This window comes from Drosophila sulfurigaster, chromosome 2L (genome assembly GCF_023558435.1).
Source record: "Drosophila sulfurigaster albostrigata strain 15112-1811.04 chromosome 2L, ASM2355843v2, whole genome shotgun sequence".
Lineage (NCBI taxonomy): Eukaryota > Metazoa > Arthropoda > Insecta > Diptera > Drosophilidae > Drosophila > Drosophila sulfurigaster.
The window spans coordinates 30806742-30825743 of record NC_084881.1 but is presented as its reverse complement, the minus strand read 5'-3'; the positions used below and the strand labels follow the sequence as shown (position 1 = coordinate 30825743).

Genomic DNA, 19002 nt, shown 5'->3' with positions numbered 1-19002 from the left:
AGAAATTATTGCAATTGAAGTCATTGCCACATATGAATTAATATATTTTTATTGCGTACAGTGTACAGCTTTGTGTTAAGAATAAATAGATTTATTTTAATTGTCTATGTACATATGTATGTATATCATATCACTGTATCCGCATGCTTACATATTATATCAAAGAGATCATCGAGTAATGCTTCTGAGTGTCTTCTCCACATTGCGATAAGTTCGAGGGGGAATAACTTCCAATATGATACGCTGATAGCTTGCGTGCTCTGACAAGGCGCGGAACAGAGACTTGGCATAGCTGCGTGTTTCCAGACTGCCCTCAAGCAATAGATTTGCACCCACCATGAAAAACTTGTCACGGCTTTCACGGGCCATCGCATAAATACGATCGCTTCCTAAGCGTTCGACTAGTCTGAATAACAGCTTTGCAGTTGTGGTCCTGACAAGTGCATTTTGGTGTTGAGCGCCTTTTGTCGTTAATATAGTGAGTACTTTAGGCGGTTGCAAGTGATCGACCATCGACTCCAAGGCACGCGTGGCATCTGCACGCAAGAAGCGGTTAGTATCTGCCGTGCGATGGAGTAACGCGCAGACTAAATCATCACACTCAACCTCAAGCGACTTGCACTTTAAAGTAAACAGCTCAGTGGCTGCTTGACATGATGCCCGAGCTACTTGTGAACGTAAGTTTCGAACAGATCGCGTCAGCTGAATGCATGTCATGTGCATGTGACTATCCAAAAAATCTGAGTGATAGCGGATTAAGCGTACAATGGATTTCAGTCCAGTCATGTTAATCTCCCAATTGCTGGAATCCAATTGATCGAATGTCTTTATCAGGGCGTCGCGTGGCTTTTCAAAACGTGTCATATTCGGCGGGAACAATTCCGTCTGCGACATTTTGATGGCCTGCTTCACCGGAGAAATTCGCCGTTGACCTCGGAGAAAATATGATGTTTTTGACTTTTGTTTTAATGGAGTGTGCTGTACTTTCGCAGGCAAATGTATGTTTTCCAGTTGGGACCCTGTGTGCGAGCTGTTATCTGTCGTGCAGAGGCTGGTATCCAATGAGTCTTGCTTCGATACGGGACGTGCGCCATACAGAGAATCCAGAGAGATACTTCGTGAATGAATGGTCCTTTCGTCATGTGCATTAGCGGACTTTCTGCTGCTTGAAGCTCGTGAGGGTGTTCCGTGATTATCGATTAATTTTTTCTGCAGCTTGACGACGGGAGATTCCACAGCCGGCGATTCAAGCTCGTGCTGCAGTTCCTCAACCACTACGAAGCTATTGGTACTTTCAATCTCCTCTTCAATAGCAAGCGATTTGATAGACTGTGCTCGAGACATCTGTGGCGTGGCATCTTCTAACTGTGTCTTGATGCTTTCTGTTTTGCTGTGCAGACTATTGACGCTTTCGTTGCGCTTTAATACTGGCTCCTGAGACAGTGAATCCGTTTCGTCCTCTACATCGTTCACAACTAGATCGCCAAATTGTTGCTCTAAATTTATCGACTCTAAATCATTTCGAGTAGCAGATTGTTCGATTGGTTGCCTGCTCTCTTCGCTGTGGCAACTGTACGATTTAGCTGAAGCTGTTGATTTTTGAGAGTAGCTTGTCGATTTGATTGACAGTGGAGAGCCATCTACATTATGATTGGTAACGTTAACTGACTCAGTTTCTAGCATCAAGGATGACGTTGATGGGGCTGTTGAAATTTTATTTTCTGGCTCAACCATAATCCTGTAAAAATTACTTATTTTATTAATATTCAATAACATATTAGTTAATAATATATGATTGAATTAAATTCGTAAATAAACGGTAATAAACTTACAAATCCTTTTGAGAGGGCAACGCATTGACTGAACTTTTATCAACTACCTTGGGCGTTTGCAACACTTGCCACGTCACATTATCAGCGACATTTGTATCACTTTTACCAATCGATTTTCTGCGTTGCGGCTTGGTGTGACCAACACCACATGGACATAGACACCGATCATAGGGTATCAGAGTTTGACGCGCTGCCGTGGCCTTTGCCACTAAATAATCTTTAGCTATGTACCAGAAAGTTTGCAATTGTCGCAAAAGATTTGCGGGTTGACCGCTACAGGAAAATACATTTTGCATTGTAGAATGCTGATTTCGTTTTAGTGAAAAATTAAATAAGAAAACATTTTAGTAATAAATTCTTGTTAACTATTAAGGCCACTCGCTGGCTGTCGGCTGGTTGAGCACTTTAAGCAACAACGTCGCTTTACAAACTGTTTGTAACGCTCTCGTTGACCACTTCTTCAGTCTCTTTCACCAAGAGGGCAGAAATGCCGAGTCCAGTTCCCTACTATACACAACAGTCTTTATTTCCATTTCAGGAAAATACAACAACAAAAGTTGCAAATGTAAAAGAGGACATTGCGTTTTCCACTCACTTCTTGCGACAAAAGGAGCACCCCCAATAACGCTAACCGACCACCACGATGACGAAGAGTTAGCCATTGGTCTGGCTAACAAAGCACTGGTGGTATTTCAGTTTGACTTTCTCTCTATTGAACGAGTACCTTCTTAGCCAAGTTCGGGTTTCTTCGTGTGATTGTGACGGAGAAAAAAACCACCGTCGGCTATGTCGACATTTTAACCTCCTGTAAGCGCATGGTAAGTGAAAAGACTTAACTTCAAGAATTCCAAATCCTTCAACATTCATTATTGTCGATAGTATAAAGCAACAAGTTTTGAAACTATTTAGAGCAAGTTAATGACCGAATAACATATATTCATTGCGTGAGGAAGAAATCCCATAATTGCATGTAATTTTTAAAACAAAAGAAAAAATTGATATCCCCAGAAGAAACAGTTTAAAAGCTGGGAATGAATGACTTTGTAACTAGAATAATACCGACTATGATACAGGTAGCTAAAGTTCTATGTGTGTATACATACATATGTATTTGTAGTGGTCACTTGAAGGTTCGTCACTGGCTCTGCTAACCATTCTGGGTCTATATCCTAAATGGTCGTGGTAAATGTTTCAGGGCGCATTTAAATTATTTAGGTTAAATAACGAAATGGTTTTGGTTCTTTGTGGCACCTTTAAGTCGCCAACAGTCAACGTTATGTATCGAATGCGTAAGTTGCCGAATTTTTGGGTCAAAAGCGCGACAAACTCATTTGCTGACGCTGGCAGTCAATTTATTATTATTACTTGCCATTCTTAGTGCGATGAGGACGGAAGTAAAAGTATTTCCACTTCTGACCTGACTAGTTTATAATCGCGAATTTCTAAAATTAATATTAGACACATAACATATTTCTTTGTTGACTTACATGGATTTACTCGTGGGTACATCTTGAATGGCTACCTCTAATCCAATGTTGGAATTCTTTTTAATTGTTTCATTCCCCTTTGCGTTTTCTGTATATATTTTGAGTTTGAAATATAAATAGTATTTAATGAATTTGTTACTAAAATGTACTTACCCTGAGATTCATTGTTTGTGGTAATCCAGTTTTTTTGGTTGTTAGCTTGTTGATGCAATGTCGGTGGCTTTCTAGTTGACTGCTGTTTTTCTATTTTGTGGGATGCACAGTGTACTTTCGGATAATTGGAATCCTCAAAACTATAAGGATATGTAGTTCGCTGTCCATTACGCATGAAATTATTGATGAAATCCGTGTGTTGCCGCATAACGGGAAACCTGAGAGCAAATGCGTTTAGTGTTTAAAGTGTATGCTTTGATATTCTTACCGTGAATTCTGTCTGACCAATCGTCGGTTCAAGCCAGCCTTACAGGGAGTCAATTGTATAAAACTTCCACTTCCGCTCCCGCTTCCACTACTGCAAGTTGTTGTTGTACTGTCAGAGCTTCTACCGTCAATAGAAGATTCAGAGTATGCCTGGGTGACTAGACGGCGCTCCATGAAGTTGCCTTGAATGACTACGTTTTTAAAGAATATATTGTAGTATACAAAAGAGAAAGTGAAAAGTACGGTAGTACTTACCACTAGTACCGTAGTTTTTCTTTTGAGAAAAATCCTGTATTTTGATAAACGATAGTGCGTAAATTGTTTTCTTAATCGATTATTGTTGGTACTTACATTTGGTCTAGACATGACTAGGGCTTCAGGTGGCGAATGAAAGGAATGCGGGTGCAAATTTTCATAAGTCTTAAAACTAAAAGATAATATAGGTTAAAATATATTACATATCTTGTCATACATATCATATGTGTCACCTAACCTTGCTCCAGTCTTATTATCCACATCCGTTCTTTCTTGGAGAACTCGTTTTTTTATGTGACATGTGACGCCTTTTCATAGAATTGGGCGAGGCTGATCCGTCCCCTTGTGTAATCCAATCGATATCAGCTCCTGTACTTGAGATGCCCATCTGCTCCATTTTATGAAAAATATATAAAACTGCTCCGTCCGACGTTATAACGGGCAATTGTGGACGTGACAAACGTGTTTTAACAGCCGTCAACAGGGCAGTTCCCGATTCTACACCAGCTGCAATTTCTGTTACGATTTCCAAGACTTGCTCCGCCGATGATATATCAGCAAGCACGGCTAACACTTCTAGGGCAGCCTGTCGCACTCGACGCTTTCGATTAAGGGCGGCGTACGTAACTTGCTCGGACAGGCTACTGATGTCAAAGCAAGTACCGGGAAAAGTCATCAATGCGAATATGGACATTTGCAACGCATGGTCACGAAACTGCGCAAATGAATATAAAATAGGTTAACAACTTCAAAAAAATATATATGAGAACAGTATACTCACCTTGGAGCTCTTGGCATGCAAATACTCTGGTGCTGTCAGTTTGGCAACAATTGTGCCAGCTGGAAGATGTTGCATAAGTGCCTTGCAAACACGATTAGCTCCGACGTTGCCTTGGCGACAGAGACCTGAAAGAATTTGGTGCGTACGCTCCTCTAAATTGTCCAACGGAAGCCGTGAGATAAGATTCACTAAAACCTCGCGCTTCAGCTCAGATACCTTTAAATTGCGCTCGGAAGACAATAAGGTGCGCAGCAGACTATCCAAACAGGGCAGCACTTGTACCAAGTTGGCTGATGAGCTCAATGCTATCTCTAGTTGTGATATTCCCTGCAAACGATTGCGCCAGTCCTGAGAGTTGGGTGAAAATGGAGAATGCTTTATTGACAAAAAGCATTTCAATAATTGCCTCCATTGTTACTTGGCACTTTTCGTTGAATTGTGAAATGTTTCAAAGTAATGCAAAAGTATTCAACAAGAACATTACTTTAAATGTAATCATTTTTGACCCATGCGCCATCCTCCATGCTCCGTAAGTGGGTTTCTTTGGCGCCTTTTTGTATTCTATACGCGCTATAATTTTTGTTAATGTTTTATTATTTTTGTGTTTGACCCAGTTGTTGGCACGCTCTGGCTCTGACTCTGGCTCTCTTCATCCCAACCCATTCCAAGTTACGCTGCGTTTCCATCAACAGCAACCAACAGTACCCAATGTACTTCTTATTATTTTATCGCCGTGTATTCGTACTCGTATGCATGCTGTTAGTGAGTTATTGTTGTTGTTTTTTTTACCAGCTACAAATATCGCGTGCATTTAAATGATTGGCCGGCTAGACCAACCACTGGCACCGTACTCATTGGCACTCTGCAGCAGCTACCAATAACACATTACAAATAGCATGCAGCTCTATCAAAAATTCTTAAGAGTTTTTACTTAAAGTTTTGCTACACAGAGAAAAAATTATGACCTGAGTTTCATTCCCAATAACTTCGGATTAAAATTAAAAAGATCCAATGTTTTGAATGCTCAAGAAATAAATTTTGAATTAATGTTTTAATTCTTATTATGAGAATATGGATAGCACAATTTTTGTCAACTATTCGAGTCGTTCGATTGTGACATGTGTACACGTTTATACAGTATCAAAATAAAAAGGATTGGTTAAGACTTTAAATCGTATTCTGCTGTCACAGTTCAACTTCAATTTTACAAGCATATCACATGTTCCAATTCAAATGAAGTTGCTTTCAAATTTGCAGCGCCCACGATTTACCTAAAAGTTTGTCGAGCATAGTTACTCGAAGTACTCACAAAATCGTTTCATAAAATATATAACTTTTGAATAGTTCATGTCAAAAATTAATAGGTCATTGGTTGGAGTTCTCTACTACAAACAAAAAGGGTACAGCTTTCCTCAGTGGCAGTGGCTAGCATTGTTCTGCCTGCCATTAATATGTGTATGACTGAACCCTGCACTTATCGCTAAGTTTTCATTAGTAAGCACCCGGCTTGCCGGTAAAATAATAGCAGCAGCTATGTGTACATATTGATGTTGGAGGAAGAGGGGGCAATGCGTGTCGTGTACGTAATAAATTTGGGTGGCCATTATGAAGGCAAATTATGAACGCATATGAAAATGTATATATCCTAGTAACCCAGTTAGCCAGTTGGCATATAGAATGGTCATTGGCAGTGGGGTAGCGTGCGTTACAATTTCACTTTTTAATTTTTATGTGCAAGCAACAATAAAACTAATGACAGCATGCCCAGTGTAGAAGATTAGAGAATAGTTGTCTCGAGAATATGAGACGCATAATTATAAATACTTTTTATATTCGATTATATTGAATAAATTAAAATCAATATAATAATTTAAACTTGCCAGAGCAAAAAGTCCAGAAATAAATTCAATAAAATCAGATTATACACTCACCCCTGAGCGAAGGTCCATTATTGTTTTATAGCTCACAATGTCTAGGTCTTCCCACGTATTTGGTGTAGAAGGCAGTTCTACTGACATTACAGATGCTGTTGTAGGCGAAGGTGTAACTGTGTCTGTAGTTGCCACACAGTCGATGCGACGCATTGAACGGGGCGAGGGATCTAAATCACGTTGTAGGTTATGCAGCACTTCGATCTCTTTGTGGGGCACTTTCGGACTGACGTTGCTGCTGCCAGCCGGACTTATGCTACGGCAGAGAAAGGCAGGAGACTGTGTCATATCTGGCTTTGGTGATGTGAAATTGCTGGAATTCGACAATGGGGGCTCGCTCATGGCACTGTTACTTCGTTTTGGGGAATGTGCACTATGTGCCCTAGGCAAGGGCTTTGTGTTATCAATGGGAATTTCCAATGTTAATTCTGTCATGCCATTTTCACTTGGTGAGTTCGAATTCTCTTCTGAGTTCAGCTCTTCTGCTGGCGATGGTGATGGCGTTGATAACAATGAATGTCCTTTAATCGCTGATACTGAAATAGCGCTGAGTTTGCTTTGGTCTGCTGTTGTGTTCTCATTATTATGTGCCGAAGATGCTGCATCGCTGTCAGGTGTGCGCATTTTTACAACCTCGCCACCAAAAGTGACACGCTTCAAGCCACGAATGGGCGTGCCAAGTTCATTGTTTTCATTGTGAGATGGCTCCGCTATTTCTTCCATTTCCGAGTCGCTTATAATTTGCAGAATACCCGCATTTAAATCTCTTTGAGACGTAGCACTTGCTAATGGTCGACACACAAGCTCAGTTGAACCCATAATGGGACTATCTGTCTCCTCGGTTTCAGTCTCTGCTTCGAGGATGCGCATGGTAAGGGTATCATCGTTGATTTTAATTTCCGTTTCCATAATCACCTTGCCGCCTTTCTCGGTCATCAGTAAAGATTCTGGCTCAGATGCTTGAGATAATCCACTGCCACGCCAGGTATATTCTCGAGGAATAGCTCGCCAGGCTCCAGCATTACCGTTTGTAGAAGTAGTAGGCTTATTTGAAATTAAATATACTTTGCAGAGATGCCTGTACAGGGCCAAGGCGTCCTGACCATTCACGTCATGCAAATAACTCTCGAACTCTTGCAAACCAAGCAGCTCGCTAATTTTTGCCAGAACTTTTATCGAAATTTCTTCTTGGGCTTGTTTACGCTGCAATCGCTGCAGTATACGCTCAATAGTATGCTTCACAATGAAGTGTCGTTGCGGCGTGAGTAAAATTAATTGAAGCAATGCGGGCAGTGACAGCAAAACTCCACAGCTCAAGCGCTCATCATAGATAGATTGGTGATTCAAACCGATGTCTAAAATCTGCAGCATGACCACCTCGGGTATGCCTGTCTCTGCGAGATATACTCTCAAACAATCTAAAGCTCCTTTGCGCACTGTGGGCGCTTGATGTCCCAGATTTTTGATCAGATCCACTAAGAAATGAATATTGTACTTGTCGGCCTTCGATTTCATCACCACCAGAACATCGACGAGAACGCGTAGAGCATGTTGCCGTACTTGCCACTCTGGATCCTGTAGACGTTCATGGAATTCGCCAAACATTGTAGCCGGGCAAATTGCTTCCGGCAAGCGCCGAGTACGTAGAACATGTTCCCATAGGGGCGTTAGTTGCACTGATCCTACTGTAGGTTCTGTGCGTCGTTGATGCATTTTACTATTATCACTGCCGCTGATGGGGGCTACTTCGCTGTTATTTGATTGATTGTTATTATTGTTGTTGTTATCCTTGGTATCGTCAATGCCAACACTCGTGCCTCTCAAATCATAAATGACACTTTCATTGTTTTCGGTGTATCCATTCTGTGAAATGGGTTTTCGGTCAAAAATTCGCTGAAAGAACATGGCGGAACCGCAGGTACTCTACTGCAATTATCTAACCAACTTTCAGAACTTCACAATATGCATTGTCTTTTCACTTGAATAATTGAGTTTGCTTACTAAAATTCAAACTAAAGTATCTCATAATTAGTTCTCGTATTTCAAGAAATATACTTAGAAATTTTAGGCATCGATTATTTCAACTTTGTTCACTTTTGTCTGGTGTTTCCCAGTAGTCAGCAACGACTGCAACTTTTAGCTACTTTTGCTCTGTTTTTGTAGTGGCAAATGTACCCCTTATTTAAGGAAAAATTAGAAGCGCTTTCTGCGCAGGTCACAAGCGCAGGTTGTCTCTTCGAAAATAAAGTCTGGCAAATGAAAAGTGTCAAATTGACTAATCAGCAGTTTGGACATCTAATTGAGAATAATTCGAGATTAAAGATATGTAAGCTTGTATTTATTTGTTAATTGTAATTTACAGAATATTACATCTAGATTCCTAATAAATTTTTTATTCATGCGAAAGTTGTAGAGACTAATGCAGTTTAGTATAAATGCTGGTTAAAATTACAATGTACTTAAATGGCAATAAATAGAATAGCTCAATCTAATGTAATATAGCACATATATCGTACATGCTCGTATAACAGAAGTACACATGCACAAGTACTTGCATTCATATTTAAGAACTAAGAATAGTGTCTTTTTGTGGTTGTGCATTAGTTTACTATTTCTATTGGCATATTCAAAAATCAGTCAGTGCATTCCCTTTGATGCTTATGGAAGTAGGAATGCACTTAGGATGTGTGTAACCTTGATACAAGGCGTTTAATGATTGTTTTTAACTATAATTACAGTTGATAAATATTAATGCAATGGTTAAATTGGGTCTTAATTAAAACATCCTTGCGGTTATGTTGTACATTACAAAATCAAATGGCAATACTTAACATTTAAGGAAGGCATAGTTTTACATACAATATACATACAATTCGATACATAAGAGAGTCATTTACACATACTCCTCTGGTGCTTTTTGTACATTAGGTATACGTAATGTTGACACGGGCTGAGTTGTCTGTTGTGGTTGTTGTTGTGAGCTTGTGTCAGGCAGTTCAGCAATGTCTTTAAATACGCCCATTAGATTCTCATAATTGGGTCCCCAATTAAGCAAGTACTCCCAGCCCAAAGTTGTGGCAGATGGCGAAGCGGCGCCGCTTGCTTTTCTGTAGATGCCACTCAAGTGATTCGCCAGGTCGTCGTCACTGGCAACAAGTGTACTAAGTGAACCACGAAAAGACGATTCGAATCCCTCATACGCATGTGGTGGTATCGGCGGAGTCTTAACCGCATTTGGATTTCTCGCTGGATCCCCGCTCAGCGCTCGAGCCACAGGACTCCGGCTGTCAAGCATACTCTTGCTGGTGGAGTACTTGCCATCGCCGCTTAAGCTATTGTTGTCGTACTCAATTTCCGAGCAAGTAAAACTATCATTGCCACTCTCATCTGTCGATGTTGAGCTATGCGCATCAACATCTCCGCCAAGCGATAGATGAAGTGCTCCGCCTGAAACACGCGGCGTTGGCGCTTCGCTGCTCGATGATAGATCTAGTGTTGAAACTAGGCTACAAGTTCTGGGTCTACTATTAAGTCTTTCGATATCCTCAGCAGTTAGACCCATTGAACTTTGTGGTGGCGCTTGGGGAGGAGCCACAGATTTCTGGCGACTTGCACTCGAACTCTGACCAGACATTTGGGACATCACTGGACTGTTGAGGCTGCGTTCGCTATTGCTGTGAAGCGCATCCTTGCCCACACCGCCTGAACTCGACGTGGTCGCCAAAAGAGCGCTCTGAAGAGGTTTGCCGGAAATGTCGTGAAGGGTTAGAATCCTTGGCTGTTGCGAGCTTAACTCAGAACTGGGCGAGAGGCGTGCTAGTGGTGTTGTCTGATGCGTTCTAGATGTTGATGTCGAGGGTGGTGGTTGATTGTTCTGATTGGGCACGCGAGGTACAAAGGGGGCGTTGACAGCGTGACGTGGAGAATGACGGTGCTGCTGCTGGGCTGCTGTGCTCTGATGTTTGTGGTGGGTATATGCAGCAACTGGTGGAGTGGTTGCTTTGTATTTGCGCATGCCACCTGCCTCACGATATCCTTTATAATGATATACAATATCAATGTCAGAGGGAGCAATTGAACTTGCGTTCTCCAAGTCGTAGTGCTCAGGGTACTCGGAGCCCATGTCAACGGAGCTGCCGTGATCGAGGGGATGTAGTGGATTCAGTGGTGGAATTGCAAGATGATGTTCATCTCGAATTGGCGGACTTTTCCCAACAACTTCCCTCTCAATGATGTCTGGCCTTTGAGGCCTTTGCTGAGGCTGCGGAAGATCTGCTGTGGGTGGCAGGTCACCGCGTTCCTTGAACTTCTTTGTAATTAGCTCGGGCCCAGCCAAATGATGTCCAGGTGGACGTATGTGATCTGTAGCGGGAGTGGGAGTTTCGTTAGTGTGTATTGTGCGTACTAGGACATGGTCCGCCACTTGACTTTGTGGCACAGCTGCTGGTGGAGGATGTTTGATTTTAAATCCGGGAACTCCGCAGCTGAGACTACCGATTTTCTCTTGCTTCCCGCGAAAACGATAGATGATATAAGAGCCAAATATGGCCACAACCAGTATAACAAAGAACACAATAACCAGTGTGATGCCAATACTCAATGGATCGGCAACTTGGGCAGCGTCAACTCCAAGATCCGCTCCACTGCAGCCCAGCTCTACTTTGCCGTGGTGCTTCACTTGTTGAAAAATGCTTCCCGATCCGTTCAAAGGCTGCAGTTCGTTGTTTATTGTGAAATTGGCAATGCAACCTGCAAATGGTTCAGTATCTAACTGACCATTAGTTGTACCTCCAACACTGAGTGTAGTCAGATAGGGATCGAGGAAATCATGCACTCCGGCAAGGTCCAATTCATCGCCAACTCGCTGGCCATCTAAGAGTAGATGCAGTATACGGCTATGACTGTGTAGACTAACGTTGTGCCACTTGCCATCGTGAAGCGCCTTTGGTGTGGACACTGTCATATTAATGGACAAATGATGTTTGGAATAGTACACAAGCTGTCCACTCAGCAAAGAGATCGTGGTGTACATGTGATTAGTTGCGGCATACAGAATTAAACCCTGCGACTTGTAAGTGCGGAAGAGCAAGCTTATTAGCTTTGGTGGCTCAAAAAACAACGTCGATGTATTGACATTATTATTGTCAATTGAGTGACGTTTTGAGCGAGTGGTCCATGCATTCTTGTCATGGTAAAGACTATCAAGAAGTTGCATGCGACGATATTGCTCTGAGATTTTAAACTCAAGGAAACTGCCATCGCTAAGAGTTACAGGCTCAAGCGAGTCAGCACAGTCCGGCGATTGCAAGTGGCTTCCGCACTGGCACAGCGAAGTTGTCCAGCGATCAATGCACTGCCCAGCAAACTTGCCACATCTCTCTGCTGCCAGAGATGGCTGACAGGATTGTTTATGGCAGCCCGGGGTGATGCCATGTTGTTGCAACGGTGCACTCAGATTCAAGGCTCGTCCATTAATTGAAACACTGTGAATACAGCCAACAAAATCGTCGCTGTGTATTTGACCAGGTCGCTCAAGAACAGGGTCGGCGGATGCGAGGCCTCCAATAAGCACTGGTTCCTTGTTAAAATTTAGAGTTCTGAAAGTAGAATGATATTTGTGTGGTGCATTCTTTTTTAATTTAGGCGAGTGTATAGGGAAAAAATTTCAATTCGCATATTCTTGTAATTTACTTTTGATAAATTTTTCTCTGAGACACTTGTAAAAAATTCACTTACCCCACTGGACCGACAACATCCGCATAACAATTGGAGTGTCCTGGAGTGCATTCAGCACAAACATCACCAGATTCACACTTGGCGACACTTAATGACATGACATGCCCATTGCGAGTGGCAGTAACCTTGTGCCAACTGCCATCGGCGAGATTGGAGCCAGCCACAGCTCTGCTTATTGCAGTTCGTGAGCCACCTGATGAAAAGTACGCTTTTCCCTGCACTAACTCTATCGCCAGAAAATCGGAACGCCCTCCAGTCTGCAGACCGTAATTGTAGACCAAAAGGGCTGTCGATTTAGTTGTAGCAAATACAATTGAAATGTCGTTTGTGGTAGGATCCAAAGACGGAAAACTCATGAAGGAGAGCGGATCAAAGCCGTAACTGAAACGTTCACAATGTCGGCCATATCGGCCAGAAGGACAACTGCATTTATAGCTCGGCTTTAAACTTACGCACAAGCCGCCATGCAGGCAAGGATTTGGACGACATGAATCAGCTAAACTCTCACACTGACTTCCACGATAGCCCGGTCGACATAGACAGAAGTATGACGAGCCATCTGGACTGCGTTGACAACTACCGCCATTACGGCAAGGCTTGCCCCAGCAGACATCGCTACGTTCCCTTTCACATTGTTTGCCTTCTCGATTAGTGGGACAGTCGCATTGAAAATCATTGCCCATCCGTCGACATGGTACCTGCCCTTGACACGGACTGGGTATGCAAGGGTCCTGTCTCCTGGCACATTGTTCTCCAGCGTATCCTTTGGCACATTGACAAGTGTAATCGTGGACGAAGCGTGGACCACTGAGAATCAGTGTTGGACTGTCAACTGTGCTGAAGGTGTTCATATCCAATAGTCGAATCATTGCACTGCAGACACCTCCATTGGCACACACCTCGGGTGTATTGCAAGGCTCGTATCCGATGACCACCTCGGAGTGTAGTAGCTCTGAGAGAGCGGAGCGCTTCTCTCGCAGTCGTTCTACAATTTTAGTTGGCTCTTTATAGTTTTGCTGTGTCCGTACCGCAAGAAGCGCTTCAACATTTGTATTACTCGTCTGGTTGGTTTCCACATCTATCAGGCTATAAATATGTACTTGATCGTTGGAAGCAAATCTTGACTTTACTAATTCCAAAGTGGGTTGATAATGTTGCGTAAGGAACTGCACAGCAGACATGTTTCTTATAAGTAGTGACACAGTGTTGGCTATGGTTAAATTATTAAAGTTCTCGAAATCAACAGTTACATTTGAGTTCACTTCGTTGTGCTTGCCATCGCTACCCCTGACACTATAAGAATATGCAATTGGACTTGTCACTGATGTTGTATATAAGTCACAGCCGCTCTTTATGGCCAGCTGGCCGTTGCCGTGCAAACTGCACCGATAATCTCCAACAATATCGACATCGTTGGGATGTACATCAGCGAGCTTTATATTGGCTGGCAATTTGTTGTTGAATATGTTGACAGCGACGTGCACAGTGCGTGGAGTTGATGGATTGTCGTTCTGATCGAGGACTTTAATAATGAGTTTATGTTGGGATCGTTGCTTGGGAATGCCACTGTCCTCTGCCTCAATAACAACTTCTAGAGTCGAAGTTGTTTCGCGATCGTAGCTGGTAGTAGACTTTACGAGACCTGTTTTTTTATCAACACTTACCCAGGTCTTGTGTTTGCCACCTACAATTTTATAACTGAAAGGTGCGCCATTTTTGGGCAAATCAGGATCGCTCGCTGCCAAGGTCATTATAGTTGTGCCTGCTGGCTCGTTTTCTGATATATAACCCAGGAGACCTTCGGCGCTAAAAGTTGGTCCATTGTCGTTTATGTCGCCCAAGTCAATTCGTACTGTAGCTGTGCCAGTTTGAGGCGGCAATCCTGTATCGATAGCCCCAATCACTAAATTATAGCGCCCTATGTCTTCTCGATCCAGCAAGGCAGCCGTGCTTATTTCGCCATTTTCCTCGTTAATTTTAAAACTGTGTTTTAGATTGCCGTTGATAATTGAATAGATAAATTGATTATTCTGCGGACGCACATCCTTGTCTACAGCCTTAACTGTGGTCACCAATGTTCCGACCGGCACCGACTCCAATATGCTCGATGTATAATAATGCTTTACAAACTCTGGGGGGTCATTTCCATCCTGTATGGAAATTATCACCTGTGCCTCATCCGTATCGTTGCCTCGTATGCTGCCGTAGTTCTTGGCCATCACCATAAGCACGACACGATCCTGAGTCTCACGATCCAAACTCTTTGTCACGTGCAGTAAGCCAGTGTCAGCATTGATACTAAATCCCTTGTCATTGCTAGATCCAACCAACAAGTAATAGATGCGTCCATCTTCTCCGCTGTCTTTGTCTGTGGCCTGAACCGATCCCACAGCAGTACCGACAATGGAAGTTTCCGATACATCGAAGTGGAAAACAGGTTGCAAAAATTTAGGATAGAACTCATTGACGCCTAAGATGTGAATATGCAGCACTGCGTAACTCTCCATGATGGAGTCGGGATTTCTAGCCTTTATATGAAGTGTATAGGTACGACGCTCTTCATAATCGAAACTAGCTGCAGATTGAATTATTCCGCTCTTGGCATCAATGGTGAAGAAGTGACGATCTGGATCGCTTGCGAGGAATGAATAGTGTATAATAGCATTCTTTGGCGAATCTTTGTCTGTGGCATGGGCCTGGAACACATTAGCGCCAACTGACTGATTTTCCGCTATATAACCATGATAATCCGATTGATTAAAGATTGGCGGATTGTCGTTGACATCAGTTAGTATAATCGTAAGCATGGCCACAGCAGACAGTGGCTTATAGCCCAGATCTTGGACAGTAATGTTCAAGTGGTAGTCCTGCAACAAGTCGTAGTCCAACGATCGCATTATGGTAATAGCTCCCGTTTTATCGTTAACACTAAAGTCTTCTCGCTCGTTGCCACCAGAAATAGTATATCGCAACATGCCATTAGGTCCGATGTCTTTGTCGGTAGCAGTAACTGTGAGAATTGTGGAGCCAATGGGCTCGTTTTCGGGCACAATCACTTGATAAGTGAGTGGGATAAATTCGGGAATATAACGATTCTCATCGGTTACAATTACAACGACACGCGACTCATCTGATTGTGGTGGCACACCACGATCAGTGGCTCTGACCTTAAACTCAAATCGTGTGTTTGGCCGAGCATCAATTTCTTTTCTCAGACTTATCCAACCATCATGTTTGTTGATGGCAAAATATAAGCTTATATTGGAGCTGACCAGAGCATAATCAATCTCTGCATTTACGCCAACATCATTGTCGTCATTTGCTCGAACTCTAACCACACGTTGTCCCATTTTAGCATGCTCTGGCAATGGAGACAGATATTCCTCCTTTTCGAACTTGGGTGCATTATTGTTGGCATCCACAATGTTGATGTTAACTAAGCACTCGGAGTACAGAGGCGGTTTGCCATTGTCCGTGGCCAGAATATTGAGTGCAAACATGTTCTCTGGTGAACTTGTGTACTGTGAGTGCTTGTATTGAATTTTAGTTTTGCTAAATATTTCCCCGGTAGCGGGATCGACGCTAAATATGGGCGATGGCGATTGTAAGGAGTATGAGATTACAGAATTGGGTCCCTGCTTATCCCGATCTGTAGCTATAATTTGGCCCACAAATGAGACAGCATTCTGCAGTTCTGGAAAATTAAAGCTGTAAAAACTGTGCTCAAACTCAGGTGCATTATCGTTTTGATCCTGAATGGTGATTGTGATCGGCGTCTCAGCACGCCACGCGCCATCGGAGGCCACTACCTTCAAAACATATTCATCTTGTTGCTCACGGTCGATGTGACCCGTTACCGTTATATTTCCACTATGTGGATCAATTTTAAATTTGTCGCCAGTGTTTGAACTGAACGAATATGTGGCATGTGCATTTTCCCCCAAGTCCAGATCTGAAGATGTCACGCTAATAACGAAACTGCCAATCTCCGCGTTTTCCGTCACATTCAGTGAGTAGAGACGTGTAAATTTGGGTGGATTGTCGTTTTTGTCGAGCAGATGGAGCAAAACACTTGCTGTGCCTGTTAGCTGAGGTGCTCCCTGATCGACAGCCTCCACGATCACGGCGTAATCACTGAGCTCCTCTCGATCTAGCCGCATAGTCGTGTATATTTCTCCGGAATTAAATATCTCAAATGTACCATTGTAATCATTTTTTAAACGATAACTGACTTCGCCATTATCACCAGAGTCCTTGTCATTAGCCTTGACCGTTGCAATTAACTGTGGTGGAGATTCCTCCTCCATGACTTCACTGTTGTACACAAGTTTCTCCATAACTGGAGGATTATCGTTGGCATCGGTGACATTAATTTTGAGCAGAGTGACAGTATTCAGACTTGGTTTATCAGAGTCAGCTGCTTCAATCCACAGTTCGTATTGATGAGCCAATTCGTAATCGAGTCCATCAGATCCAACACTTAGCACCCCGCTTATGGGATCCACTTCTGCAGCTTGAGCCATATTACCGCCAGCAATCTTATATCTTATGTTAGCTACAGTACCCTTTTTTGGCGATGAAGCATTTAGTTTGGCAATTAATTTCCCTGGTTGCACATCCTCAGGTAGCGTAAATTGTGTAATGGGCATGTACGAAAATACAGGGAAGAGTTCAGCAGGACGCACTTGAACTGTTAGCTCAGCTGTGGAGCTGCGCGGCATGCTACCTTGGTCAGTTGCATGAATGTTTATGTTATAAACTATGTCAACGTGGGGTGTATTCTTATGGGCCAGTTCCATTTTAGTGCGTATAACTCCCGTTGTGGGATGTACATCGAAATACTGCTGATCCTTTCCACTAATATTATAAATGATCTTTGCATTCAATCCTTCATCAGAGTCCGTAGCTTTAGCGCCGAAAACAAACTCGCCCGCTTGTATCTTGTCTGGCACGACAACATTGAAAGTACTCGCATCAAACTTGGGCATATTATCATTGGTGTCCCCCACAATAATTGTTAGATTCACAGAAGTTGCTCTTGGTTCGGTAATAGAACTGTCCTGGGCCATGAGAGTTAAGTGATAAACACTAATGCTCTCCCGATCCAAAATTACAGCCGTGACAATTTCTCCAGTATCAGTGTCGATGTGAAAGTGAGACATATGTTCTCCCAGCAAATTGAAGCGAATCTTGGCATTGGGACCAGTGTCCTTGTCAGAGGCATTAGCTATAAGCACCAAAGATCCAATGGGAAGATTTTCCTGAACAATGGTTTGATAATATTGAAGCTCGAAGACGGGATCATTGTCGTTTATATCCTGAACTTCAACTTTGACAATGCCAGTATTCGACAAGGGCGGGGATCCAGTGTCCATGGCTACAAGTGTTAAAATATACTCGCTTTGCAATTCACGATCCAGAGTTCTTAATAGAACTATTTCGCCTGTTGATGCATTGATGCGAAACAGATCGACATTGCCTTCCTTTAGAAAGTATCTCACTTGTGAGTTGAAAGGAGGTGTATCAGCATCATAAGCTTTTACAGTGAGGAGGTATCCATCATTGGGCGGCAAAGTGTTTTCCATTACGCGAGCAATGTAGGGCGAATCAAGGAATGTTGGTCGATTATCGTTAATATCAATAATGCTGATTATCAGTTCAGCCGTATCACTGGCACTCTCCTGTTCACCACAATCCTCAGCACGTACAGTCAATACATATCTCGACTTTCGTTCGTAGTTCAAATTTTTGGCCACTCGAACAACACCAGTATCTTCGCTGATGGTAAAGTCACGATTCTGATCGCCTGCAAAGATAGAGTAACGCACACGGCCATTGTCTCCGTCGTCCATATCTGTAGCGGACACTTGCAGCACCATGGCACCAATACTGGCATTTTCAGCGACTGATGCTGAATACTGCTTTGGGTCGAAAACTGGAGTATTATCATTTTCGTCTAGAATTTTGATAGTTAACTGCGCCTGCGTACTAAGTGGTGGATCTCCACGATCTCGAGCTGTTATATTCAAAATGTAGCTATTTTGTATTTCCCGATCTAGTGCATCGGCTACACGTAGGACTCCATCAGTTGGGTTTAAAGTAAACGGCGGCAGCTTTACACCATTATACCCTCCAGTTAATGCAGGCTTATCGATGAAATAATCAATATAGCCATTACGTCCCTCATCGTTGTCAATGGCTTTCACAGTAAACACAACTGTATTCACGGCCACATTCTCCAAAACACTTGTCTCATTTGCGGAAATAAACACGGGCACTTCGTCGTTGATGTCTTTGATAAGTATGGTGACCTGTTGTATATCGTAAGAGAAAGAATTGAGATTAGAAAATCTGTCGACTGTAATTGCGCAATGTAAACTAGATAATGTTGCGATCTTAATGACCAACGGTGTGATATGATACTGGTTTCAGTTTTAGTGAAACCAGTTTTTTTTATAATGAGGGCTTGCCAAAGTAACATAAAAATTTTAAACAGACCTTGTCATAGATGAGACTCAGACTTATTTTCTTAAATGGCACAGCTCTCTTACCTTTACATT

The 19002-nt window shown here is 42.6% G+C and overlaps 2 protein-coding genes across 2 annotated transcripts in view; both read right to left on the bottom strand.

Annotated features, from left to right (window-relative positions):
* Positions 1-162: 162 nt before the first annotated feature.
* Positions 163-9667, bottom strand: LOC133848393 (uncharacterized). The gene is given in 11 exon segments (XM_062283946.1): positions 163-1738; positions 1833-2162; positions 3320-3407; positions 3473-3690; positions 3741-3930; positions 3995-4028; positions 4091-4201; positions 4233-4709; positions 4776-5123; positions 6707-8569; positions 9577-9667. Coding segments are annotated over 11 exon segments (5241 nt in total). The 5' UTR covers positions 9589-9667; the 3' UTR covers positions 163-168.
* Positions 9023-19002, bottom strand: part of LOC133841954 (cadherin-related tumor suppressor) — a 21485-nt gene continuing 11505 nt past the window's right edge. The window contains exons 7-8 of the mRNA XM_062274855.1: positions 12443-18753; positions 9023-12303 (exon numbers count right to left, since the gene is read on the bottom strand). Of these exons, the coding sequence (XP_062130839.1) occupies positions 9600-12303; positions 12443-18753 (9015 nt within the window). The 3' untranslated portion in view covers positions 9023-9599. The remainder of the gene's footprint in view (positions 12304-12442; positions 18754-19002) is intronic.